We start from the raw sequence: 27813 nt of genomic DNA, 5'->3' as shown, positions 1-27813 counted from the left end.
TTTTAAAAGCCAGTCTTAGCAGTTACATAAATTGAAGGTGGGGGACAGAAAATGGGGTTATTTTTTTTGTTTCTCTGACAAACAGGTATTTCCAGAAGCATGCTGACATTTCATCATTCTCTGGACTCTACTATTCTGGAAGAAGGGCTATATTTTGTGGGTGATATTGCTTCCAATACACGGAGTTACAGCTTCATTCCTGTCCTGTATTAGTTTAAGCACATAACCTTTTTGTCCTGAATGAAATTATTATGAGCTGTTTTGAATGCAAGGAAGGGGAAATGAGCAGTGAGCAGAACTGTCCAAGGCAGGTATTTGCACAGCTTCTATTCCTTGACCTGAAAAATACAGAAAAATTACAGGAAAGTGATTACTTTTAATCAACCACAATTGTGATACAACAGAAGCATTGTTGCTGTTCCTGCATTTTTGTGACTATTCTTTTTTTTTTTTTTACTGCTTTAGTATTCCAGTCTTATTTTTCTTCCTAAGAATATATCTAGTTGAACCGCTCCTGTATGCATACACATTGTCAGGTCCCACCGCCCCAGCCAGGGAGCAGGGCAGCCGGGGCAGCTGGGGCAGCCTCAGCCCCAGGCAGTGTGCACCTCCCTGGGGATGGGGATGGACACAGGCTGGGACGTCAGCCTGTGGAGGGGGGTTCATAGAGAGGCAGACTGGCAGCTCTGCTTACAATCCAGGCATTCCAGACATTTGCTAAACCATAACTCATCTGTTGCCCAAACCTCCAGGTATCTGCCCATCCATCATCACCTAACTACCCAAATGCCTGCAACCTGAGTACACACCAAATGGTTACACCCCAGGGCTTGTACCCAGGAACAGTCTCAAGCTCATCCAGCAGAACATCTGGATAGCTGCATCTGCCACCTCCCGGAACCCCTTTGCTGCTCCAGATTTCCCTGAAAATCCTGATTTTTTTTTAATGAGGTGAGGGACACACCTGTGTTGCTGTCAGGGATGGCTCAGTTAGTGATGCTGGAGCTGAGCAGTCATTCCCCATCACAGATCCGTGTCCGATACGCAGCACTGCTGCGATGCAATCGGTCGAAAGACAGCTGGTGAAGAAAGCACCGTGAGAGAATGGGTAAGGAGGGGGAAGGGAAGGTCTGTGCTGGGAGACAATTATCAATTCAGTGAAAGGGTGGATTAATCAAAGAGAAAGCTTTCGGGGCCGGACAAGTTTGGCAAAACATGAAAATGACTCTCTTCATTTCCCCACTACTGAATTTAGTTTCCTTCTGGAGGCATGTTTCTACCCTGTGGCTTGCAAAGGAGAGAGAAGAAATTGTACTTTGTTTCCCATTCCGCCTTCATCATCCACCTGCTGAGCAGTTGCTGCTGATTATCATGGCCCTGACTCCAGTCTCAAGCCCCGTCTCATGACCCAAACAGCACGAAGGTGCTGCTGCTTCCCCCCAGCAAATCCGTTGATGATTCCCACCGCAGCCTAGGAAAATCACGCTCGCTGAGCACACCACACCTGCTCCTGCTCCCTCCAGGACCCTCCGTGGCCACTGTCCCACCTGGGTGTCACGGCGGAGCGGGGGGAGCGCAGGCCCGGCTGGTGCAGGGGGCTGTAAGCCCTCTCCTCTGCAGCTCTTCCCCCAGCAAGTTCAGGAGAAGCTGAGATCGGCTCATCGCCGTCACCACCTGCGCTCTGCTCGGCGAGGGGCCAACGCATCTGTCTATACGGACATTGTTTAAGAGTCCTTCTCCAGGGCAGCACTTCAGCAGCTCGCTGCATCTTGGGCGAGTGTCATGTGTTTGATACAAGCAGCTGTCTGATCTTCTGCTGCCCTCTCTGCACTTCCCACTAGCTCTGTCTTATTTTTATTCAAGGAGAGACAAAGTTGGCTGCTGGCCCAGATTTGCAGCTGGTGTCTCTAGAAGAAAGCTTACAGAGGGGAAAAAACCACAAACCAATAAACAAAACAACCCAAATTCCATGCTGAATCCGCAGACTATGCAGTTGGCATCATTCAGCCATACAAGACATTGGAGACCGAGAAGGAGGTTAAGGCTATAACTACTTTCTCCTGTGGTAGGGAAAGTAGCAGTAGTCACTCTCTCTCCTCTAGCAGTGTCCAATAAACTGAGAATCCCAGGTGGGAGCAATGCTTTTAGTTACACATCTCTGCTGTGCAGTGCAGGAGTTAAAGCCTGAAAAATAGGAATTTGCTGATGATGGCTTAAAGAGAGTACGCTATGCCACTGCCAGAAAATATCCCCACTGCCAGAAATAAATAGGGGTCTCTCAAAAAAATTTCAAAAAAAGCAGCTTGTTTTCCCACCTGGATTGTATACAAAACAGCAGAGCACAGAAGGCAGAGAAAGGGTGATTCTGCAAGGAGGAGAATACACCTTCTCTACCATTCAGCATTGCACTTGGGTAATATAAGTGGGCTTGCAAATGTTAAGCGTTGCAACAGTTCAAGGCAGTGATGGGCCATCAAATTGTTTCAGACAAGTGCCTTCTACAGAGGCTGAGCAGCCCCTTTTCAGAGTTGCCTTTGAGGATCTTTGGGTGGAATGTCCTATGCAGTCAGTGAGCAGAAAAGTGTCCTCCAGCCACCTACCCCAGTACTTCTGCCTGGTAGATGGGGTTACTTGGAGAATTCAGCTGTGTAGCATTAAGCTGGAGAGACCCTGACTTGAGTCTCTGGAAAGGCCTGGGTCTCCATTCTTACAGGTAAGCGTGCAAAACTCTTAAATGTTCTTTTTTTGTTAATTGTTTAACCAGTCTTTCTGAGGAACATGATGCTTTTCCAGCTATCACTCTTCCATGAGGTAAGATCTCATGGCTACCAGCTGCATTAGAATATTGCTCGGCACTGCTAGGACTTAAAGAGATGGGAAGCTTAGGGACTCAATTTTAAGGCATTAATCCTGCAATTGGATACCCATGGGCAAGAAACCCATTCATACCAACAGACCTTTGCCCAACCATAAGGTCTTGCTTAAACACTAAGCTGCAGGACTGGGACATATGAAAAAACATCCTTATCCATTCAGGAGCTTTCCTGCTTAGTGACACATCACAAAACTTCTCTGGGATCATACACTAACCAGAATATTCAGTATGGGAATTGACTGTACGTAAGTGCTCTTTTCCTCTATTTTGCATTCACATGATATGATTTCTGAGTTAGTTGATCACACAGTTGATGAGCAAAAAATAGAGCAAAGTAATTTGATAAGTCTTAAAAATATGGAAGTGTCAAAGAGGAAGATAGGTAATTAGGAAGATTTAGTGCAGAAAAGCATGGTCTAGACACAACTTGATTTAACTCACAAGGAGTTTCATTGATTTGAAAACAAGAGTATGAAGAGATTGTGATCTTACCTCACACTGTAATAAAGGTTAAACAGAACCATTCTAAGGAATACTAAGAAATTACAGAGAACAACCAATCTCTTTGCTTTTATGTTGCATTCATTTCAATGGTCCCAGTTCTTGTTTTTTCATTTTCAATTGTCTTGTGGCAGGAGACAAGTCTTTATGCTTAACCGTAAAGCACTAACCATGCATCTCATGCAAAATAAATAAAAAATGAATTATGATAGGCATTCTGGGATATTAAGTAAATCATCACACGCCTACTGCATCAATAATCATTCTTACTGAATGTCCTTGGGTGACTGAGGCACCAGCAGGGAAGACAAAAACGAAATAACACATCTTCAGAACCAGGAGGAAGCATCAACTGGATAATCGCATAAGCACATGTATAGCTTAAAAGCTGGGTATCTTATCAGCTGAAAACAATCCCTTAATAGTTACAGTAAAAATAAGATATGGTAATTCTGGACACGAGTCCTGCATAATATTGTAGTTTTGCTGAGATCTTCTGAAGTCAAGACCATGATGGGATGTGGCACACATCCAAAACCATAATTCCTAGGACTACTATATTGCACTTGCACCATTGTTAAGGCATGATCTATGAAATTTCATCTGTTTGGTGTTTGGGAGGTGAGGCCCGTGATGGCTGCTACAAAGTCAAGCACGGTCTTAGCTCCTGAGCACTAGCTAGGAACTTTTCAGTAAGCTGGGAGCCCCAGCCCACAGGATGTCCATCAGCAGACTTTCAAGATAATCATGTGGGCAAGATGAATTTAAAGCACATAAAGATCTCACTGCTCCCCAGGTACTTGGAGACTGGAGAAAACCACTCAAATCACTATCAAAGCCATGGAGAATCTTTTTGTCCTGTTCTTGATTTTTTTTTCCCTCCATTCCCCTTCATGACAGCTTCACTCTGTGTGAAGACAGAGACTTACAGGAGGGACACAGAAGCCTTCTGTAGATTTTCAGAAACACTGATGTACAGCTAATTTATTGGAAGCTTGTATGAGTAAGAGTCCTTCTCATTTCTGTACCCCACAGAGCAGCACCATTGCTCGCCTCCTGCTGAGTTGCCTGTCACAGGCTGGCTCAGGCAATTGCTGTTTACCACAGTGTGAGAACAAGACAGACTCACAAGGAGTATTAAAACATAGCTCTTGTCAGACGAACTTGATTATTCCTTTCAGTAAGCACTACAGAATTAGCGGATGGAGGGAATGGGATAGTGTAATGATTCCTTATTTCAATTTCAAGAAACCTCAATTAATTCAAATTGACTTGGCGTGGAAGTGGGAAGCTGCAGTTAAAAATGATTGACAAGTCCTATTGAGATGAGGGAAGGGCATAGAGATCACTGCAGAGATAACATGAGTTTTTCAGAGACAGGGAAAAAAAAAAGTTACGTGCCCAAGTCTCAGGAAATGCCACAGGGAATTGGGGATCTCTCTTTGAAAATCTCTCTCATATGTTTTATTTGCCATCTTCTCTAATTATCTAAGATAAAGTAAGTGGGATGTTCATGAAATTCAGTTAAAAAAGAAAGAAAAGAAAGACTCATGAGTAATTAGAAACAGAGAAAGGTAAAATGTGACTGAACCCTTGAAGAAAGTGGTCTGGTTAGAAATAATTGAAAGTCTGTGCTGTGTATTTCCAGAGGGCTCAAGTAACCAGGAGAAAGAAATGTTAAAAAAAAAGGAGAAAAAAAAAAAAGTCAAGAAAAGTGACATAACTTTGCAATATAAGGAGGCAGTAAAAAAGAGCATGCAATAATGAATTCTATATATGGAAACATCCCATCACAGTACAGGAAGGGAACAACCTTTTTTTCTACCTCTGTCCTTCCATTACTGACCAAAACTAGAATATGTGCATTTGCGGGTTATCTCTTTTCCACAAGAGTATTGAACAGTTGGAAGAAGTTCAAGGAGAGTAAGAAGACATGTTTGAAAAGACAGACCTGCACTTGCCAGGGAAGTTCCAGGTAATTATTCACATAAATTTAATGACTGTAGTCACAAAAATAGAAGCCAAGCCTACTTTCTCTTCAGGGGCCAAGAGGGCACTGCTTAATTTTTCCACGAGGACATTCGGGTCTAGCATCATAAAACCTGTTGAAAGAGCAACTGCTTTTTCTCAAAGACTAGGCTTAGTTCTGCAAGAAAGCGAAACCAAGCTTTCCCTTGGGGAAGGGTACGCGAGGGCTCCCTGTCCCTCCCTGTCCAGAGATGGAAGCACCACATGCCATGTCCTGGAGGGGCTGGGGCTTCTAACCCTTTGGGATGCCTCCAAATCCACAGTGGCACAGAGGACTCTTTTAACCCTATCTTCTTTAAGCTCATTTCTTGACTGTATGGCAGGTGTTCAATCACTCAGCAGTCATCTCAGCTGCTGATGTCAGAAGCTTACTAATGTAATTTAAATCAAGGGTAGGTATAAATCAGAACAATTGAGGGCCGAAGTGTCAGTGACTGTTTTGTGCTGCATTGAATCTAATGCTACCTTCCACAGAAAAATGACACCACATGGAACATAAAATTCACCTAAATAGGAAGAGAAACAGAATAAAAGCTTTTTAGGGTCATTGATTGATGGTGTCCACACTTTATCCTAGGCCAAACTAGCAATCTAGTAGGGATGAGAAGTATTCCATCAGGTGTTGCCTGCTGTCAAAATTTACATTTAAGATGTACTGTATACATTTATGAAGAAAACAATCTTTCAGAAATCTATCATGAGGAATCTAAGCTTTGGGCACATTATGAGTTGATCAATATTAAATTAATGAATTGCATGGATGTTAAGCAGATACTAGATAAAGTGATAATATTTCAGCATTAAGTATTGCTTCAGAATCTGGAAAGATTATTTATTGCCTATTTGTGATCTCCCCTCCTTTTATGTTAATTTAATTTACTTCTTGTTTCTGGTAATCATCTGTTCTTGAGTCACTTCTTGCTAAAAATTACACTGCATTATAATTGAAACACTTAGCATGCTTAATACTAGAACTTCAACTACTATGTGTATGAAAGATTATATGATCCAGGATCTCAGAACTAATCCCATCAAGCTATTTCTACGTTCCCTTTTTCTGTATATAAAGGAACATAAAGTAACATTGGGAAGAAATAGAGGAATTTTAAAAGGCAATACAACAGAAAGACACAGAAATTTCCACTACCTCCATCTGCTCTATTATTGTTTTTCACAATCCCTTTTCCTTTCTTATTATCTGAGGAGAAGAGATGGCCCAGCAAGAAGAGGAGGAACCCTTAGGGGAGGAGAAAATTCCCAAATATTTATTCTTTTATATTCTTCATTAACTGCACTCACTCCATTTGTGCTGTTCCCCAATGTGTCTTACACGATCTAATGCCTGCAGCTGAGGATTGCCAGGGTGCCAGGCTCCAAACAGATGGGACCACAGTCAGTGCTGAGTTTCTCTTCTGGGCACCATTTGTACTCTGTTTTCTCAGCACCCCATTTCACACTGTCACGAGCCCGGTTTCAAAGATGGAACAGTGTGCTACAGCAGCACAGATCTCCATCTTCTGCTGGGGATTTACATGTAAGGACACCAGGATTTGGTCCCACAGGACAGCTGCTTTCTGTGTAAACAGTGGTGATCCAGCAGAATAAAACAATGGTCCCAGTTGAAATACAGTGATGCAGGGTGTACCTCTGTGAAGGCAGGTATCCACTACAGCAGCCTGCCATAAATAGTATATCTCCATGAACGGACATACTGTGTGAGTAGTAGCTCTTACAGCTCTTACCTGCACCAGCCTCATGCAACCCAGCATTACCACATCTGAACTGGGATGACAGATTTAGCTGCAATACCATGCACAGCAGGCGTGGATGGCAACCTGGATGCTGACAGCATCAGCAGCTCATTTATCAGTGAATAATGTCTTTATGGCTCTCTTCGTTGGATGACTGGACTCCGCCAAAGGTATCTGGTGCCTGACAGTCTGAAAGAGAGCATGAGCTGTAGGGCGATGCGATTTTGCCTTCCAGCTTGTGCTTTATGTCGTCCTCTTGCCAGCAGCGCTAAAGGTTATTCAAACCAGTAACATTCCCAGTGTGCCCAGCTTCCCCCATCATTTTCCAGTGTGAAGACTACAGTAGTCCCTTCTGAATTTGGACACGTGTCTTCAAGCAAGGAACAGATAAACTCTTAAATAAAAGTGATTGTATGAATGTCCATAGTAACGATGGAAAAGAGAGGGGTAGAGCGGAAAACATGAAACAGGTTGAAAATTACTTCTAGATAACGGATCCTGGAAAAGAAGAAACTACTTGATGGCCTGCAATATGTGAGCTGAAGTAATGTGTGAATGCTATTTTTGAGGTGAGCCATACCAGTGGTGTGATCCTGCAAAAAGCTAGAGGTTTCTCAAGAATTTCTGAGCATCCCAAAAAGCTTGGTTCAGGACATGAGTCACTCATAGAGGGAACCCAACGTTGCCCTCTCATTACTAAGTATACTAAATTGGGTTTTCCACCTCCAGGAGGAAGTATATTTTTGAATATCATTACTTGAACAAAGACAGCATTAGCAAGTCAAATGATTTTACACAGCACTTTTTTTTAAAAGGCCACAAAATGATGCTTTTTATACAATTTAGCATTTTTTTAAATTTATTCAAAGTGAATCAAAGTGAATTCTAAAATTCTATTTCAAAATTAATTTCAATTATTCTAAGACTTGTAACTTTTGTTAGTGGAAGAAGGGCTCAGAAATATTCCTTCAGCAATAGACTAATTAGTCCACCATGTAATTCTGATCTTTGTTCACACAGTTTAAAGGTGTAAACATCATTGTATGGCAAAACTGTATATCTCTAGTCCCCATCTGTTCAGTTAGAACAATAAAGTATATAAAAATTGGCACACATAACATCCATTACGAGGTCTTAAAATTAACTTTTATAGTGAATAAACATGAGCAATGATAACTCTTGTGAAATAACAGCTTAACTGGGAGACTACTTGTGAAGGAAGATTTGTTTTATTTTTATCGGCGCCAAATCTTTAAAAATAATCTAGAATATAGCATTCTATATTGCTGAACACATTAAAAATTAAGAATTAAACTTGCCTGAAAAACATAAAGGGATATGTATTCCATGTTGAATTCCCAATGCGACCATGATTTAAGGGATTGTGTGGATTTAGAAAAACATTCTGAAAAAGAAATAATTCAATCTTTTTATGGGAATTACTTTCCTTCCAGAAATATGCTTCATTTACATGTTATATTTCTTCTTTGTATTTTATCTTTTTTAAAATTTTTTAAATATATTTTATGAAAACAATTATTAATTACAATTTATAATAGCAACTGCTGACTAAAAGCTACTTGGTCTTTAATGACACTAAACTAAATATGTCATAATTATAACTGTAAAACATAACCCTATAAAACTTGAAATTAATATAAAAATTGTAATTGAAATATTGAAGAAAAATACAAACTTTATTTATTATTTACATTCCTTTTAAAATTTAAGATTGAGAAATGTCAGTCTTTTGATCCTTCTTTCCCTTCCAGAAAAACATTATGTTTTAAAACCATAAACTTCATATGGAGTAGAATTTTAACGTACTGACCACCTCCACTGACGTCCAACAAAAGGCACAGATTTCCACAGTAGACTATTCCTGTGTGTAACAAAGTGAATAGCTGGAAAGAAGAGAAAAAGACGACTGAAATGGAAAAAGCAGCTATCGTAGAAAAGTAAGAAAAATGGAAGACAAATGGAAGCAATCAAACCCCCCATGTACTTCTAACACACAATTCTCTTGTGACACCTGGGAATTTCCTACCAGCCTTAGCCATCTAACCGCCCACGAGCTCCTCTCTCCCACCAAACATCTCAGCTTGCTTCCTCCCTAATTACAGGCTGGAATCTGAAAACTGTAGATTAATAACCATATAGATAGGGTTGGAGCTGTAACTGGCTGATGGGCATTAGAGAGTATGACCGAAGGATTCACAGGAGCCGTTGTTTTCTCCTACTCTCTCTCCAGCTATAACACATCCCAATTTTTCACTCTGAAAGAAGGAGGACAGTGTACACTGTGCAATTCCAAACCCCAAACCCTTAATCTCAAGATGCCGGTGTGGTTGCTAAGTAACAGCAATGTAGTTTATCTGCCACATCACTCACATGCCTTGTGAACACATGGAAAGCAGTTAAGGTTATCAAAAACCTTACGCTGCTCATGTGTTAAGATATGTATCAAGACAATATTCTGTTCTCCTCAAGAATGAATTAAAAATGCTCTGAGAAATTTTAGGTAGCATGTTAAAAAAAAAAATTAAAAAGCTCATAAAAACATCTATATACAGACAAATTAAAATGAATGGACAGGTCAAACAATCACCTAAACATACCTCAGGCAGGTACTGCCTGTAGTACTGAGAATAACTAGAAAGGCAAAACAAACCTCCAGACTCAATGGCAAGGTTTAATGGGAAGGTTCAGGATGCTGTCTGAACCTAAAACATATCATCTCAGATGGAAACTTAGCCTAAACAAAGGTAACAGAAAACAGCATAAGGTGTGAGAAGTGCAATGAAGACAGATTCAAAAGGCTAGAAGAAATCTCAGTGTGAGATTTTTAAAAGCTCTCAATAACAGTCTAACTTTAGACTAAATAAAACCAGAACTGTATCCACCGGAGGTTAGTAAGTCATGGTTAAATAGCTGGAAATTTCATCAGGTAAAGACTAGGAAGCCAAAGATTAAAAAACAAGAGAGAAAGCAAATGCTAAACATGTCTAAGAAGCAAGAATCTTTCAAAAGAAGGAATGGGTCTTTTGTACCCTAGAGAAAGAAGCAAGCAAGGAACATAAGGGCAGAGCTGAGAAGCCAAATGATTTCACACTGGACTGCATAGTTCAGACCAGACTTATTCCAGAAATACTCTTTCAAGTTATAAAGATGTGAAAAGATGAAATGTCGGAGCCAGCTGACTAACTGAATAGGAGAGTAACTAGGTCCAAATAGGTTAAAAAAAAAAAAAGTGAATGAAGTTGCTGAGCTACTACTATGAAAAGTATGCAGTCTTAAAGTAGCCTGTTAGGGGACTGGAAAGTAATACAGGCATTAGCAATAACCCTGGAAATTACAACACAAGTCCTCTTTACTTTAGCTAAACCAGTTAAAATTACCATCAGATGTAAGACATCTCTTCTGACACAGTCGTACAGTTCCTGCTACAGAATACATATGGGGATGAACCCTTCTAAAGGTGTATGTGCATGTTTGTGTGTGTGCATGCAGTAATAATTTCAAGTCTGTAAGAACTCAGCAGCTCTTTTGCAAACTCCAGCAGTCCTTACCCATTCCAGCTATGGCTGTCTGAACCACAGTTGTCTTGGTGGTGTTGTAATGAGAAAGGTATTGATTTTCCTGTATCTGGGCTCAGAAAATAAGTTTGTCATATAGAGTTGACTATTCATAGAAAACTTTTCATTTGTAAATGTAGCGCACTCCGCTGTGGCATTTTAAATCTTCTACTTCTAAGCTGATTTTTGTGAACTTGTCAGATTGGAACTGCTTTCTGCTCTGTTAGTAAAACCACTCAGTTTTTTAGTTCATTCCCTGCTGCTTCTTAGCGTAACTCTCTTCCTCTTGGAAAGTCTGTATGGTGGTTCCAATTAAATGCCACTACCCTAAATACTTTTCACTCCATCTTGAAACCTGTTTTTTGTTTGGGGTTTTGGTTTTTTTGTCAGCAGAGTAGTTATGAAAACATTCAACAAAAAGTAATGATTTGCTTGATTCTATTTTTTTAAAAGAGGAGATAACAATAGCCAAGAAAATCTACCAGACGGTTCTTTTAATAAATACATTAAAGTCTCTTTTATTTTTCTCCAATTTTAGTGACTAACATAACAGAAACTTTCAGACCACCAAACCAGTTTTCACAATCTGCCATAAGTTTGCATTTCACAGAAATAATCCTGACAAGCACTAATAGAGGAACATTGTTGGTGCAATAATAAAACAGTATAAGGCATATTTACACCATCCTTACATACAGAACACTGTACACACAAAAAAATCACAGATCCAGAACAAAGTAAATTCAATCCCTTAAACGTTTTACGTTTGTAGGCTTGGTATCAAACAAATAATTCTCCAAGCAACAGACAACCTCTTGTTCTTGTGTGATTTATTTGTAACATTGTGCTCATGCAAAATAGGTATTTGCTTTATTGCATTAACATTGAAAGAACATTGGGAATTAGTTCTGAAACCAGTTCAATCGAATTTTAAACCCTGTTTCTCTTCATCCATAGCAAGTCTGAGTCATTTTTATTGGTGACATAAAACGAGGCATTAACTGATGATTGAGATTTTTATTCGGTAAGTTCCAAAATGATAATAGAGCTCAACTGACTACGGTTCGAAAACCATCTTTCTTGACCATGCACTTTTTTCTTTGCTATTATGAGGTGGTTTAGATGAAACGCCTTTTGTATTTTTTAAATTTCTATCTTTTTATATATATTTTTAAAGAAACCATGTACTATCCAACATCCACTGTTCACAGAAAGAAATAAGCAGCAGGAATAGCTCTGGTGGCAGAGTTGGCCAGGAGGAGGACATCAGTAAGTTAGTGGCAACTTAATAAACATCAAATGCCCCAGAGATACGTCATGAAAGTGTTGATTACTATAACCCATATTTCTGCAAGAGTTCAGACTGCCAGGGACGTTTGCGCTCTGGAAAATAATCTGGAATGTGGATTTTTTTAAAATCTTGGATACATTTTCTCATTTCTTCCTCAACACTCAGCTTCTCACATACCTTCTTTTTGGAAAGATTTGTTTCTCTGGACTTGCTGATGAGAGTTTGAAAGAGTTCACTGTTCCTGCGTTTGTCTGGTGGTGGCATCCACTGCACCGGGGCCTTCTTAGACGGACGATCCAAAGTCAGAGTATTTGGCTGGTGGGCTGTGGATGGCTGAGTGCTGGTGGCATTTTCTTGAGGAGTGCTCGCTTCTGAGTGGCTGTCACAGCTCGAGGTGGACAACTCGTTACAGGAAGTCCCACTTTCACTGCCCTTGTCCAAGACTTTGTCGTGCTTCCTTTCTTCGTGGTCTTGTTTGGGGGAAACGGTTCGCTGGGGGGGCCCTAGTACAAGTCAGGAGAGAAAAAGTATTAAGCAAGCACTGGTTTACAGAGAAAACTGATCAGACACCATTTAGAAAAACGTGACTCGGGGTCTTGGCTGGCATAAATTGGTGGCAGCTCCTTGTAGTCAAAAGAGCTATACCAGACTGGTACACAAGTTGAAGGTCTGGTCCTCAAAATTCTCACTCCTAAAAATGTTTACAGCAAGAATAACTTCACTGCCTGCCTAAGAATCCAGGTAAGGAAATGTGCAAAGTGCTCACAGATTATCTGTACTGGAAATCCCTGCAGGCAAGTTTAAATGAGCTAGCTTGCTATTACACCCCAAGAAGTTTATTACGAGAAATTAGATTTTGTAGTGTTAGGAAAATACTACCATACAATTTGCAAACTCTTTGCCTAAATAAAAATATTCCAAGGGCTTCGATGTTTTTTTTTGGAAGCTCTTAACTCACCTTTTCAGAAGAGGCTACTGATACTATGCTCTGCAGAGGTCAACTCTGCAGAAGCCCTGGACAAAAAAAGGAGTATTAATCCTAGAACAACAGAGAGCTCACTCACTACTGACAGAGTCTTTAGGCTTTTTTTCCTTTTTTTTTATCCTGTGGTGATTTCGCTGCACTTCTTAGTGTCAGTTATTGTCCCAGACTTGCCTCAGTGCCAGCTCAGAATTCAGTTGTACACCTCTTACAGCACAATCTGGCAGGGAAAAGGAGGTTATGAAGTTATCGGGAAAGAGGCACTCTGCAATGGCAGGGAGAGCGGTCTGATGGCCTATCAGCAGGCACTGCTCAGCACTTCACATGCCTAAAAATTAGATCTAGGCTGTTAGTCTCTCCAGATATCACTTTTGCTTTGAAGTCTTAAGCAGAATATGAATGTGAAAATTAAGTGGTAGCCGCTAAATCTGTGCAAGCATTTTAATTTCTGAAGCCTTATTTCAAAACTCCAGCTGTGAAGTGAAATGATGCTATGCTGACATCATATAAACATCATGATCTTAATTTAGACACTATCTAAAGCCCACAGAAATATCTACACAGTTCAAGAGGCGCTGGATCAGACCAAAGAGAAAAATTTCAAAGATGTTGAAACATCTAAGTGAAAATGTAGACTGGGGCTTCAGTAGCAGTTGTGCATCTGCTGCAAACCCTGAAAGTGTCCAAATAGTTTAGGTATCTAAATATCTTACAAAAACTAGATTATCCTTACAGTTTACCCAAACACCACCAGCATCAGTTAACTGCCTTTGCCAGTACCAAAACTCAGGGTATGACAGCTCAACCTTGAGTTACTGGGACAGAGCTGCAAGAAGATTTTTGAGTCACTTAGTATTCTGTTTTTCAGTATTACAAATTAGAAATATAATTACAATTACAAAGAATGCAGGAGCAATATGAACACTCTAGTGTCTTTCTGACTGCAGTTCTGTGATTCAAAGGAATCTAAGAAGACTGCAGTATTTTATGAGAGACACAGGGGAAAACAAAACAAAGCAAAACACAGAAGCAAATAAATAGTAATCTAACAACAACAGCATTCAACAACCTGCTTTTCTCTTGTTTTAGCCAGCATCCCAGGATGCTATGTCACATTTCTGTAGTCTGTCTAGAGAAACCCATGAATAACCAAGATCCAAAGAGGAGAGACAATAATCCATCAGGGCTTGTACTTACATTATTCAGAGTGAAAAACACAAAGTATTTTCTGCTTCATTATATTCAACCGAAATATTTAGCATATGATTGCAGTGATTTTCCTCCTCTTTCTCTTCCAGAAATAAGTTCACCTTCTTAAATAGATTTACATGCCTGCCTTCTATTGTTGTATCTGGCATTTCATTTCATATACCTCAAACCGTTATATGAATATGCTAAATCGAGAGTCAGCTGGCATTATGGAATTACTCTGGTTTTGCAGCATGTGATTATAAAACTGAGTAGTTAATCAGATAGTGATTTCAGTATTGTTACTCTGATTTTCAATAACATGATTAACATCAATATCTAATCTAGTTTAAAATCTTAGCTCCTTCAAATCTAACAACACACTCTATGACTAAGAAACTACAGTTTTCTGTTAGCAACACCCTGTAGTCTTCAACTCTGTCTTTCCTGCCCATTTTTTTTTGCTGTAACTTCATAAATCAAGATATTATTTCTAGCTGGTCTATTTTTATACTTACTTCTTTATTGGTACTCCTTGCTTCTCAAGGGCTCAAACTGGCAACATACTAAGGATCTATTACATAAAAGCACTGAAATACACCTTCAAGAATATAACAAATTCCATTTCCTGCTACAAGATTATTCAGGAGCCTGACAATAGGCAGGTATTTAAATGCTTTTTTGGATCACAGCCCTGAGGTTCAGTACCTTACAGCACTGAGCCCTGTATGCTTCACTGAATTGCCTAAATTCACAATGACTTCAAACACAGGTTTCTCCCACACCTCTCCTTTTAAAAATTAACAAATCCTCCCTCACAAAGAATTCTTTATATGCTCCTGCACTTCTTTCTCAGTAGTGTGTTATTAACAGAAGCAACAGTTCTGCTAGAGGGGAGGTTTTTCTCACAATATTTTCCACCTGCTGGAACCCGAAAAGAATTTATAAATACATATGAAAGAATCCTCAAAAGTGATTTGTTTAATTTTCAACATTAGGGATTATCAGATAAATTTAGCTACATCTCTAATTTGGAAAACATCTCCTTATTGCCCTGTATGCTGGCACACTCATTTGTGGCTGGGATTGTGTGATGGGATGCTGTTTCCACTGTACATTCTCAGCCCTTCCAGAATAACACCAAAGACCTTAAAATAGCTCAGTCTGCCTCAAACTGCTTACTTTCCAGGAGTGCAGAATAGATCTTAAAAACTCAGAAAAAGTATATTTGCTCCACCATGCACATAGAATCATTTAGGTTGGGAAAGACCTTTAAGATCATCAAGTCTAACTGTTAACCTAACACTGCCAAGTCCACATGTAACACTAAAAAACTTCAACCTGTCCCTCCTGCTCCTGCCCTTTCTAGGATCTCCCACCTGCTGCTGGTTCTCCAACTTAGAGAAGCTGGAAGTGAGTCACTGCATCCTGGTCCTCTCCAGCTCATTCTTCTCTACCCAGCTATGTCCAGTTGCCCTGTCTACTGCCCAGTTCTCTGAACACCTCCCAGGTAACACTTCTCCTCCAGGCAGTTCAAGTAGACACTGAACTTCCCACTTCTTTTTCCTTTACTGCTCTTAAATGGCTCTGCCTCTCTTAGAAAATGAGCTTGCCCTTTACCTGGGCTTTACTCACCACCTCTGTTACAGTGGCTACTAGACTCCCAAGTCTAGTACACTTGACAGAGTATCTCAAACACATTTCTCTAATCAGGAAGGCATATTACATTTACTTTGACTGTATTTATTCCTCATCTATGTTGCTCTGCACACATTTTAGCCAACATTTCCTGGCAGAACTAACTGATAGAAGAATTGCTTTCAAGCAATTACTACAAAATATTCATGGAAAATGAACTAGAAACTTATAAACCTAATTCTCTGCAGTGAAAATCTGCTTCTAGCAGTTACAAAATCAAAACAGAAACCAGAAGAAGTCCTCTCTGAATTCCCTGTCAAACAGTAACTGAGGAACAGAGCTCCAGTCAGGAACAGAACATGACAAATACAACAGCAAACCATCCACTGGCCAATAACTATTTGTTGAAAACTTTAACCACATACTTCTGGAAGTCAAATAAACCTTAGATAGGTCTAAATTGCTTGTGGATATTCATAAAGTGCAGTCTGAATAGCTATTTGATGATTTCTTTAGCTCTGTCTCTCCTGCAACAGAGAAAAATACCACACTGGAAACTTTAAAAGCATAAAATAATTATATTCTGCTTATCTGTATTTCAGTTTTTGTGTACACTTATTTTCTTAAATATTAATACAACGGGCTTAAAATAGAGGAAATCATATTCAAATCCAGTTCACCCAACTGCTCCATAAACTGGCTTCACCAGGGGTAAGTCCTGCCTGACCAACCTAGTGGCATTCTAGGATGGAGTTACCACCTCTGTAGACAAAGGAAGCGCTACGGATGTCATCTATCTGGATTTCTGTAAGGGATTTGACACAGTCCCCCACAACATACTTCTCTCTCAATTGGAGAGAGATGGATTTGATAGATGGACTGTTCGGTGGATGAGGAATTGGTTGGATGGTTGCATCCAGAGGGTAATGGTCAACAGCACAATGTCCAGGTGGACATCGGTGATAAGTGGTGTCCCCTCAGGGGTCAGTACTGGGACCAGTACTGTTCAATACCTTCATCAATGACATGGACAGTGGGATTGAGTGCACCCTCAGCAAGTTCGCAGATGACACCAAGCTGCGTGGTGCAGTTGACGTGTCTGAGGGATGGGATGCCATCCAGAGGGACCTGGACAAGCTCAAGAAGTGGGCCCATGTGAACCTCATGCACAAGGCCAAGTGCAAGGTCCTGCACATGGGTTGGGGCAACCCCTCGTATCAGTACAGGCTGGGGGATGAAGAGATTGAGAGCAGCCCTGCAGAGAAGGACTTAGGTGTACTGGCGGATGAAAAACTGGGCATGAGCTGCCAATGTGTGCTCGCAGCCCAGAAAGTCAACCGTATCCTGGGCTGCATCAAGAGAAGCATGGCCAGCAGTTTGAGGGAGGTGATTCTGTCCCTCTGCTCTGCTCTGGTGAGACCCCACCTGGAGTACTGCGTCCAGCTCTGGGGTCCTCAGCACAAGAAAGACAAGGACCTGTTGGAGCTGGTCCAGAGGAGGGCCACAAAAATGATCACACCTCTCCTATAAGGACAGGCTGAGACAGTTGGGGTTGTTCAGTCTGGAGAAGAGAAGGCTCTGGGGAGATGTTATTGCAGCCTTTCAGCACTTAAAGAGGGCTTATAAGAAAGATGGGGACAAACTTTTTAGTAGGGTCTGCTGTGATAGGACAAGGGGTAATGGTTTTAAACTAAAAGAGGGTAGATTTAGACTAGATATAAGGAAGAAATTTTTTACAATGAGGGTGGTGAAACACTGGAACAGGCTGCCCAGAGAGATGGTAGATGCCCCATTGCTGGAAACATTCAAGGTCAGGTTGGCTGGGGCTCTGAGCAACCTGATCTAGTTGAAGATGTCCCTGCTTATTGCAGGGGGGTTGGACTAGATGACCTTTAAAGGTCCCTTCCAACCCAAACTACTCAATGATTCTATGATTCTGTGATGCTCCTCTCTCTCTCTGTAGGTCAAATGCCCAGTTTATTGTATGTGCAGTGGTAGATGCACGCATTAACTTCTTCCTCACTCAGCTACTTTATTCCTACAGTGTCTCAAAGATAATTTGTTTGTTCGTAAATCAGTTTATTTTTACTGTGGAATGTAAAAGAAGTTGTGAACATATGCATAGATTGCTGTGGTTAGTTATTTTAATAAGTACTGTATTGACATGAAGAACGGAAAACCTTAGCTCTGGAGTACAACAGTTATAGCTGGATGTAAGACATGTAGACGAGTTGATACTGATATAAAAATAGCCATTTGGAAACAATACATAACCAACACTTTAAATGTGTTCAATATGCAGTACCTCAATCAAGAAGAATGGAATCTGTTAAAGAGATGCTATCTTTTACTGTTGTTCCAGAAAATATACATTAAAAAAATGAAATTATCTGAGTTTTATCAATCCCCTTGCCAGCGCTACAAAATTAAGCCTGTTTGTTGATTTAAATAAAAAACTAATCCAATTTAAAAAAACCCTAAACCAACAAACCCAAATTCTTGAGTTTTTCTATGATGTAATTCTAGTGAAAACAAAGTTCTGGGTGATATTTTATCTTCATAATTTTCTGTTTCTTCAAAAGTACTTTTTTTAAAAAAAAACCAGTTCTACTAGATATAGTATATTGAATTAATCAAATAATCCAATTAAGGGTTCCTTTGAACTAGTATAGCTATAAATGGAACTAACTCCTGCATAAGCAAAATATTTTTAACCAATACTTTATATTTATTGAGAATGAATCTTAAAAACATTGCAGCAAAATTGTTAATAAAAATAGGATGTAAAAAAATACTGATGCAGTAAAAAAATTCCATGTTTTTAACTGATTTCATAAAAAATGAAAACAGGAGGGCAACAAGTTTTTAAACTGACTAATTATATTGGATGGCTCAGAAACACAATAGCAAAGAGAACAAAAGTTATTTTTATTTGTATCTGTAGAAGAAATTATATCTAATCCAACAATACTATTCGCAGTTGATTCATAATTTTTGCACACTTGAGAACATTGGCAGTATGTGATTTGCACATGATTTTGCATGAAATGCAATTTTTTTTTCACATTGTTTTGCATAGGGAAAAGTCCTTATTTTTATAGGCTACACAGGACCTTCAGTCTGGTACACAGCTATGTTAAACCCCTGAATGAACTTTCCCTCTACCTACTATCTCAAAATTACATTATATTCAGAGTGAATATAAGATGAATCCTATTGTGTTTTATGATTTAATTTTAAGAATCTAAGTAAAATTAACTGCAATTAATATACAATCATAGAAAAAATACTCATCAAATCTCACATTATGATGGACTTACCATCTTGCATATCTAGGGTTTTTTATTACCTTTCACCAACATTCAAAGTATTACACTAAACTGAATGCTTAGAGAGAAATCACCTGTGAAATCTGATGACAGGTTATGGCTACTGTGGGAACATTTTCATTACCAGACTTTTGAGTACTTAATATCACACTTCAATGGTAAATGATTATCTTTTATGTCTAATTTCACTTTGATTTTATTTTTAAAAAAGATTATTTTTAAGAGCTATAAAAGGATAGCTCTAAACCCCTGACATTTTCTGTGGCATATTAATGATATTTCCAGTTTTAGAAGAAAATCCTGTTCTGAGAGCCCAGCTCAACACAGCAATTCACTCCCTGAGACCAGCAAGGGATTCAGCTTGCCTCTTACTGCTAGAGCTGTAGGTTAAAACTAGCTTTATGGCAGGCAAATTTACAAGGGACTTCCTGACCACTGCACTCTGTTCTCTTTAATGCACTACAAAATCAAGCTAAATCCACTGCTTGGATTTAGCAGTGAGACTTTATGTGGTTTTTTTTTTTAACTCCATACAGTTTGTCAAGGAAAATTTTCTACTTATTTTAGCTATTGCAATTTACATCTAACTTAGTCCTGTTTGGGGGTGGGAGGAGGGAAGGCCATGCCCCACTTAATTTCTATTTTAAGGCTAATATGCAGGCCTACACAGGAATTAAGTGGCACGCAGTCCTTAGCTGTTCCTCTGCCTTTGGATGAATTTTATCCATCATGAACATCCCAAGCAAACAATACTGATAACTACATATATATATAGTGAGACATATCTAAGTGCTCTTGACAAGCTCTGCTCTTGACAGCTTGCACTTATGGGAAAAATTGAAGAGTTCAGTGTAGAGATTTCAGTGGAACGAAACTTTGTGTGGGAGTTGTTATGCTGTGTGGTTTCAAACCCCTTCAAGTAAAAAAAAAATATATATTCAGTTTCCAATTTGGGTCTCATCTGGTAAAAATTTCAAACCACTTTTGGATTAAAGACCTGATCCAAAGAATGCTTAGTATATAACAGTGAAGTATTTTTCAGAAAGGAGGATTGAAACTCAGCATAACCTATTTTCTTCCTCCTTTCAGATGGGTGACGAATTGCTATGGATAGCCAAATGCTCACACTTTCCTGTTCTTTGACCCAGCTGAGGCTTGGCTTTAGTCAATGCAAAGTAGAATAGCTTCAGTAAAATGAAGAGAATGTTCATTTTGCCTTTGATTACTTCAGGGTACCATACTCATTTGGAAGAAATGAGTTAACTTCCCTCAGGCACAAGAGAGAATTAGTTTCTGGGAGGCTTTGATTTATTAATGTGCTAAGCCCTGAACTCTTGGGTAAAAGGCCAGCACTGTTGACATATCAACTTCAGTACTTTGAGCAGAACCTGAATTTTATGTGATTTAAGAAAGCCAAGCAAGTCGGCTTGCAGATGAGACTGCCACAGAGAGGTCTTGCAAATCTCAGCAGGGCTTTCCTGACATGAAGAATAGCACTTAGGTTACTCACATTTTATCAAAACAGTTTTGTAAATATGCCCTATGTTCTGGCAAAGCTTCAAATTCGTATCTAAAGGGCATGTAAATTGGTTTGGCTTCACTAACAAGCTGATTCTGAGCTGTGAGTCTGGGTCCAAAACTGCATTAATTTAAAAAAAGTTTTAGACTCAAATGTTGACCCCATTCAAGTCAAAGACAACACACTCTGTGACCTTAAGTTACAAAACATTAATTAAAAAATAAAGCCTGTTCATTCTAGTGTGAGTCCAAAAAAAAAAAGATCTTAGAAGGAAAGCAATTTAATGGTGAAAGCAGAAAGGGTGAAAAAATACTGTCTCTTCTTACAGAAAAAAAAAAGGAAGTTAGAATGATTTCTATAACTTTTCAGTACTTTACTCAGAAAGCATATTTTTATTGGCATCCCTGGAAAACTCATCTTCAGGTGAAACCAAGCAAAATTGTTGCAGATAATACTTTAGCCCCCAAATATTTGAGCAAGAACATGTGAAAACACTATGTTCTAAAGAAAACCTCACTGTAGATTTAATTATCATCTTTGCTAGAATATGGAACTTATAATAATAGGATGTTCAATGAGTCATTGTAGACAAACTAAAGAAACGAAGAGAAATTTAAAAAAAAAATCATGGCGATTATGAGAGATGAAGGCAAAATAATCCTTGATTATTCTGAAACATTTTACTACATTCAGAATTTAACAGGAAATGCAAATTTTCCGATAATATTTCCTGTCCTCTACTGCCAAGCCCATGAGGCATCTCATATGCTTTGATTCCAACACAAAATTTCAATGTGGGAACTGTACACTGAAGTCTTCTTGGTAATGTTTAGGAGCATTAAGATTTTTAGAAGCGTTTATTTGCTGTTTCATGGATATTTCAATAGGAAGAATATGTCTGTGATTGCACTCTTGATGAAGCCTTTTATTTAAATCTCCTTACCTGCCATGGAAAGATAAAAAGACACTGTGTAGAGATTGCGGCTGTATTGGGCATAGCTCCCACAGGGGAAATTACCCTTTAATAGTGTTAAGCTCGATGGTGTGTGAATGGTTATGTGGTACTTGAAGTGAATGAACCAATTCATCTTTCAGATTAGGACCACATGCCTGTAAGTGATAAGTGCTTTGTCTCAAAAGGAAAAAAAAGAACACAACAACATAAAAATATTTTTCTGTCACATTTACTACCACCTGATATTAAACTAACTTCTAGAAAGGGTATGGTAGAATAAGTTAAATAAATCAATAGAGAAAATTTCTTTGCTTATTTCCAATCAAGCTGTACTCTAAATATTAACATTACTGGCAAAAAAAAAAGACTAATTAATATATATAGAGGGAACTATTTTTATTACTTGGAATGACAGAAGATACACAATAAATAGTCCTGGGCCAAACTTCATTAGATATTAAATATTCATTAGATATTTCACCCTAATCTTGTTTTGAACAAATAACAAAACCACATTCCTTTCATTTGTTACTTTTCCAACTGGGTTTCATGGTACGCAAAACAGTACCTAAATATGAGAGAGCCAGTGAAATACTGACATAGACAATGTGTTGCATTCCAGTAAAACCAATGAAGAGTCCACAGTGTTTTATTAAATATATTAATCTGAAAATTTTGAAGTCATTCTGAGAAGTGTCTTTTCTTGGCAGGTAAGCTAAAGATAACAGGAAAGATCAGTAATTTTCATATCCAATTACAAACAGAGTCAAATATTGAAGATGATATTTTTATTTTGTGGAGTTAGAGATGGCTACTGCATTAATGCACTGCTGGAGATACAAGAAGAAGATGAAATGTTTGGAATAGATAAGATACAAGCTGAATCAACATCAAAAGACTGAAAGTCAGGAAACCACCAATACTGTCAATATCCACCCACTCTGTATGATGCATGACAGATTTTATCCATTTCAGGACTATATCACTAGGTCAATACTTTGCAGCCAAAGATGTCAACCCTCCTGATGATTACCCTTGAAGAGACCACTGTTTAGCAAAAAGATTGCAAGGTCTTCTGCAAAATCCCAGAAGTAAAATTTCAAAAGTCTATCCCAGCTGAAAGAATATTGTAAAGTTATCTGACAAGTTCCTAGCAGACAACACAAACTTCCAGATTCAACCAGATGCTTCACATTTTGTAAGTAAGTAAGTAAGTTATTTGGAGAAATGGGACTCACTGAAGCAGCATAGAATTTTCTTCCTGAAGCAATATCTGGACACGTCAACATATTTTTCAGTGGTGGCCATATGCTATATTAATTTCCACTAACAGCAGAGTAATAGCAATAAAATACAAATATTATACTAGTAGCAGTAAGACTGAGCTTGATCTTCAGATTGGAGGGTTTTGGTTATTTTAGAACGAAAACAATTTGACACAAATGTATTTTACATGTAGAATGGTTGATTTGTTCTCTCTCCACCCGTAGAGATACTTTTCCCTACATCTGAAAATGTAAGTACTTAAAATAATTTCAATGCTTGAAAGAAATCTCAGAAATGAATGCATTAGTATACATGACAAATGAGAACAACTTTTATAAAAAGCATGCCTCTTCCATAACTTCATTTGCTACAGTGAATAGTCGCGATTGCTTGTATTTCAGTAACATCTCGGCAGCATCTGGTAGATGTGCTTGTCATTCATTTCCAAACTGTAAACTAGGTTCATGCTCAGCTCTGTGTGCTAATACCATTTGCCTTTTTTTGACTGGTCATTTTTCAGTGGCTATCAGTTAAGAGCTAAAATCTTTTGTTCTGTCCATGAAAAATGCTTATTAGTTGCTTATTAGATGCAATATTTTCCCTTAAAGAAATAGTTAACTGATATTAAACTCCACCAAATTATCTTCATATTATAAATTTGGTGTCTGAAAGTTAATAAGACTTATCTAGAGTGATATTCTCAATTTACCACAAAAAGGAGTCAGGGGAATGATCAAAAGCAGGACATTTGATCATGTTGCTTTTATAAACTCCCTCAAGACTTCAGTGCTTCTTTCACCTCACTGGTGCTGGCAGAAAGTTTACTTTGTTAATGCGGATCACTGGAAGAGAATTCCTTGACACAGACCCCAGTCTTCCAGCTGCTACTCTAGCCCTTGTAGGTAAAAGTGAATGTACTTTCTTATTCTTTCACCACCAGGATACTGGACGCTACTAGAGAATCTCGGTGTCAAAGATGTAAATGTCTTTAAATTGTTCTTTCTTAACCATTTTCTTGAAATCACCTCTAACACAGGCTTAAGTTACAAGAGGAAAAAAAAAATTAAAAGCCAACAACACATTTGCAAAAGCTCTATAAGGGCAGAAGTGACAAAAAAAGAAGACAATCACTCCATCTTTGCATTGCAGAAACACATCCCAGATGCATCTCCCTCCCAGGATTCATAGGACAAACTATAAATGTCTGCTTAACCTGTGGGTTTAGAGGTTCAGTTCTATTCCCTATTCAGTGTCCTCAGACCACATTCAGAGAAAACAGCTGTTGGGCTGGGGAAGGATACTGTTTATCCCTGATATAGCCCCCTGATCCTTGGGGGTCCCCCTGAGGTTGCCAGATATTATCATTCCCCTTTCTCGCTTCCTTCCCCTTTCTTCTAAGGACATATTTATTTGTAAGTCCATCAGGAATTTCAGTCTGTTGTCAACCACATTGCTGGCTGCTGCCTTCTGCTTTGTAAATATTAATATTGCTTGGGCATCTGCTCAAGTGCGAAATAGTCTTTTAGGCACCGGGTCTGTGTTTGGCAAAGCCCTAATCAGAGTTTTAGGCAATGTGAAGCTGAATCTCTTTCCACCCAGATAAGCAATGCTGTTTTTTGAACCACTCACATTTCATCTTTCCTGAATTAGTTGTAACTTCTCAGCTGTCAGATGTGGCTCCCTATGTGGCCACATAAATGCTTGTGCCAGAACAAAAGGCATCAGGGGGATGGGAAACAATATTCAAGGGAAGGCACTGCACTTCTCAGTGATGGCTTATGACAATTTGAAACATACATGAAGCAATTACTTGCCTTCTTGTGACACACACATTAAATATATTGACTTAGTAATGTCCTCATCAAATTTAGTTTACTTTCAATAAAAGTATACATGGAATGTAAAAAATGCGATCTCAAATAAGGTCTACCAGTCAGAAACATATTTCAGTGGGACCAAAATCACTGCTTCTCTCTTAGAATTTCCAACATAAGTTAAAGCAGAGGGACAGTAATTAACACAGCAATTTCAGGAATCTTTGTTTTGATACTTTCTTTTAAGAAAAGTTCATTCGCAACTCATTGGTAACAACTCTCCTCCTTGGGGCCTGTCAGTGACTGTCTTGGTTACTTTGTTCTAACAGTATGGGCAACAGGAAAAAAACCCAAACAATAAAAAAGAGACAAAATCAACCATCACCGTTGTGGCTTGCTTCTCCATTCAATTTCAGATACTAAACCAAAATTTTTCCTTGATAGTTTTATTTCTGTTTGTCTAGTATAATTTCGCATTACTTTGCTTTGTCAATTACTTTGTCAATCCCTTTAGATAAAAAGTGTAATCATTTCTTCCTTCCAGCTCTCAGTTTTACAGGTTTCTTTCTGACTGGCATGCAAAATAAATTAATATTAATGTGAATTTACAGAATGTGTATAAAACATGCTAGCAGAAAGTTGTCAAAAAAACATGCACTGGCTTTGGCATTAGAAAAAGTCTCACATTAAAGAAATATTTCAGATACCAGCAATCTTGGCAGGCTTACAAGATACTTATGATAGCACTTTAGGCAATAAGCAAGTGCAAAACAATTGGAAATGCACACTTGGATCAAGTCTGCATTTTACTTTTGATTACTGAGAACTAGCAGTGAATTATATGAACTGGGTAAGAGTCCACAGTGAATTATCCTAACGGTTCAAGCACTAAGAGGGAAGCAATTCAGAATATACTCAGATTGTATTTGTATAGTTTTATGCCTTTCCTCGCTGGTCCCAGGGATAATAGAAATGTCTCAAACTGCAAGAATTCTGTGAAAAGACTAGAAAGGTTTGCTGAAAGCTTTCCCTAAGTAACAGTGATGGTCATCAATGAGGTCTTTCTCACTTCTGTGTACATAGCAAGAAGAACATTTCAGACTAACATTTCAACTCTAGCAGTGCCATTCATCTGTTTTATCATTAAGGTGTGGTACATGAAAACCAAAGTAAAACAATATGAAATTAATGGGTCATTGCATCCTAGACTATGTAAACACACGCCGATAATAAGGCACTATCTTTAGATCCAAATTCCTAGATCAGCCTTATGGAACATACAAAGCATTCACTCCAAGTAAATAGCTACAGAAAATATGAAAACGTACGCAGCAAACCAATCTTATTTATATGGTATATATTTAAGTAAAATAAAAATTATTGAATATGTAAAGGATAATGAATTCACTCTGTACACAACATCTTGTCCTCTGCAAAAAGCAAAATAGTTTGCAAATCATTTGCATGTAAAAATATTATATATCCATACAAACAAAATATTATGACTATACGACATTGTCCTAGGAAGACAATTAACTCTATCCCAGCTGAGACCAGGACAGACATAAACCCACAAAGAGATAAAAAAACTGAAGGTTGAATTCATTAAATGAATTCTTCTTGGGAAACAGTGCAACCACACAGATTATAGCTACAGTATAGTAAAAACAAGGTGAAGTTCTTAACAGAAATCCTGAGTATTTGCAGAACAAACTACATTTTTCACAAGACAGAACCAACAGCATTTAAGGAACAGGACTACACTGGTCACACTTAGAAATTCAAAACATACAGGGATGTCTAACACAAATATTTGAAATATTGCAAAATTTCTTCAGACACTTCTTCAAGATATTACTTGCAGATAAAAGTGATGTTATGTATCTTGAACTAACCTAAATGTTTCCTCATTACTTAATCCTATAAAAGTAATAAAAAGGAGTCTCAAAAGGATTTACTGCTATTACTGAGGTGGTTGTTGTTATTAATATTAATTTTATTTCCCTTGCAGACTATATGTTCTAGTAATAGGCTACATTGTGCATAATGTAGTTGGGCTGCATGATCATGAATTAATAAACGACCTTTGCCCTGAACAGGTTAAAGTCTAAGAACAAGACAAGAAACAACAGATGGGAAGAGACAGACAGATGGGAAAATACCAAAAAAATGCAGTATTGGTCAGCACGATAGGCTGGTTGTCTCAGACCTCCAGCTGTCTAACCTTTTGTCAAAATTTATACGAGCAGCACAAAACCAGAGAGTTTTAAGGAGGATTTTGAAGGATAATAACACAATAGCTTTGCAGATGTTAGGGGCATCTTCTCCCTCAAGTAAGAAGCAGCATCAGAGGTGACATGAATGTGAGCAATAGAGAAAGTCACCATGGTCTGGTTGGGGCTAAGAGTTACCATTGCAACAGCAAATGATAGGGGCTAGGTGAGGATACGCAACCAAAGGCCTTAAGTGTGAGGACAAGCAACCCACATCTGAAATAAAAATGAGAGATTTAATGCAGGGACTGAGAAACAAGGGTCAAAGCAATAAACTACAAAAATGAGGGTTTTTAACACCACAAAGCAGATGCTCTGAAAGCAGATAAAGCAGTATTTTCCACAGCTAGGTACTTAAGGTCTGGATGGAAGAGGTGGAAAACAAAGACCCTTCTTAGAAATATAATTTAATTCTTCCTATTTCTAAGTAAGCCCATTTAAGGCTTAAAATCCACATTGCTTTTATTATAAACAAAAGGGCCCAGAAGCAATTTCCATCCAAACACAAGACCCTGCTTCTTCAGTGTATCTGAATTTGATTTGGAAATAACTGAAAATATCATTTGCCAGAATACTTTCCTCTGTCCTTGGTTAAGCAGCTACACAGGTCTATGGAGCAGGTCCTGGTTGACTGCTCCATGCTTTCCTCAAGAATTCCTACAACACTTTCTTGCCTCACCCTAGTTCTTCCCAATGAACTCCTCCCATCTTCTTGCAGCAGAACTCAAGGGATAAACAGCACCAGACCTCTTTTGAGCAACTTTAGGCTTGTAAAACTGGTCCTACAGAAACAATATACCCTTCTGATTCAAATTTGCTTATGTGTTC

The 27813-nt window shown here is 38.6% G+C and overlaps 1 protein-coding gene across 1 annotated transcript in view; it reads right to left on the bottom strand.

The window, feature by feature from the left end:
• Positions 1-11232: 11232 nt before the first annotated feature.
• Positions 11233-27813, bottom strand: part of KCTD8 (potassium channel tetramerization domain containing 8) — a 102806-nt gene continuing 86225 nt past the window's right edge. Inside the window, exon 2 of the mRNA XM_052780154.1 lies at positions 11233-12524. Coding sequence (XP_052636114.1) covers positions 12064-12524 — 461 coding nt within the window. The 3' untranslated portion in view covers positions 11233-12063. The remainder of the gene's footprint in view (positions 12525-27813) is intronic.

The sequence above is a fragment of the Harpia harpyja genome, chromosome 2 (assembly GCF_026419915.1).
Source record: "Harpia harpyja isolate bHarHar1 chromosome 2, bHarHar1 primary haplotype, whole genome shotgun sequence".
NCBI lineage: Eukaryota > Metazoa > Chordata > Aves > Accipitriformes > Accipitridae > Harpia > Harpia harpyja.
The sequence above is the reverse complement of the archived record's forward strand: the minus strand, read 5'-3'. Positions and strand labels throughout refer to the sequence as shown.